Genomic DNA, 1659 nt, shown 5'->3' on the forward strand with positions numbered 1-1659 from the left:
AGCTCAGGTGTCGGTCTAGTCTCAGAGCTCAGGTGTCAGTCTAGTCTCAGAGCTCAGGTGTCAGTTTAGTCTTAGAGCTCAGGTGTCAGTTTAGTCTCAGAGCTCTGGTGTCAGTTTAGTCTCAGAGCTCAGGTGTCAGTTTAGTCTCAGAGCTCAGGTTTTGGTTTAGTCTCAGAGCTCGGTTTCAGAGTTCAGGTGTCAGTTTTGTCTCAGAGCTCAGGTGTCAGTTATGTCTTAGAGCTCAGGTGTTGATTTAGTCTTAAAGCTCAGTTGTTGGTTTAGTCTTAGAGCTCAGGTTTTGGTTTAGTCTTAGAGCTCAGGTTTCGGTTATATCTTAGAGCTCGGGTGTCGGTCTAGTCTTAGAGCTCAGGTTTTGGTTTAGTCTTAGAGCTCAGGTTTCGGTTATGTCTTAGAGCTATCAAAATTGAATTGATGTGAATATTTGTAAAAAATTTGTATGAAATCAATTTGAAATAAAAGTCCGTAAGGCAAGGCCTCGTCTACAAAAATGGGAGCACAAGAATTTTGGGTTAACCTTAACGTTCACATAACAGTAACTGATATTTTTCTGTCTGAGAACTGCAACAAGCACTCATGGCATCACACTTAAACAAAGAAAGACCTTGGTTTGGCTTATATATAAATATCACAATTACCTCAACACTGTGGAGAAATACAATTCTGAAAAATTACATTTCAAAACATACAAAAATTTGTTTAAACTTGTTACCAGAGGAAAAACAGAAAATGCAAAACTGTATTCAAATGCGAATATTAAGTTTTCTTAATTGCCATTTTTTTTATTCCAAGTATTAACATAAATCTTTTGTATGCTCAACAAATAAAGATTAAAATTAAATTACTCAGGTGTATAGTGTAAATAATTTTTGTTTCCGCAAACATCAAATGTATCATCAACACTTAGAAAATAAGACAATATTGTCATCTTACCTCATAAGAATAATGTGATTTATCTTCAGAGTCACTGTCAAGGTCAAATTTAACTTGAGATTTCATGTTGTCCTAAAATCAACATTTTTTAAAGGAGACTCAATAAAAATTGAGAGATTTCAAAATTTTTTCATTCAATTAAGTTCATAAGTTATGCTTCCAAAATGTGTAAGTCTATAATATTTCAGACTTTATACTTAATAAAAAAGGAGAAAACTTACTTATACATCTAAAAAAATTATAAAATTATGTTTTAGAAAGTTCCAAGCAACATATACAAATTATAATTGCTTCCCATAAACTTATTAATTTAACAAATGTGTAAATTCCCTAAGCAGAAAAACAGAAGAAAAAACAGTCCAATATCTTGCTGTGATCTTGGACAAACATTTTTTCAGATTCCAAAAGGTAACTGAAAATTACAATATGATTTTCATATCTATTTCTTTAATACATACTGAACAGGACACAGAAAACAATGTAGAATCTGAAAATGATGGAGATAAGGATGATGACTATGATATTGGTAATTTTGGAGTCCAAGATGCTTCCTTGTTGTCACCTGTGAACTCTGACACTTCACTAGAGGTAAAACAGTACTTTATCTAGTGGCTTCATTACATACAGTATTACATTTACAAAACTAGGTAGAAAAACCTACTTATTCACCATAGATGTTTTCATATCATTAGAAAGATTTGTTGAAGC

General features: G+C 32.7%; 1 protein-coding gene across 1 annotated transcript in view; it reads right to left on the reverse strand.

Moving 5' to 3' along the window:
- LOC106468580 (centrosomal protein of 164 kDa-like) overlaps positions 1-1659 on the reverse strand; it is a 16297-nt gene that overhangs the window by 2535 nt on the left and 12103 nt on the right. The window contains exon 6 of the mRNA XM_022396919.1: positions 952-1023. Coding sequence (XP_022252627.1) covers positions 952-1023 — 72 coding nt within the window. The remainder of the gene's footprint in view (positions 1-951; positions 1024-1659) is intronic.

The sequence above is a fragment of the Limulus polyphemus genome, unplaced genomic scaffold, assembly GCF_000517525.1.
Source record: "Limulus polyphemus unplaced genomic scaffold, Limulus_polyphemus-2.1.2 Scaffold3062, whole genome shotgun sequence".
NCBI lineage: Eukaryota > Metazoa > Arthropoda > Merostomata > Xiphosura > Limulidae > Limulus > Limulus polyphemus.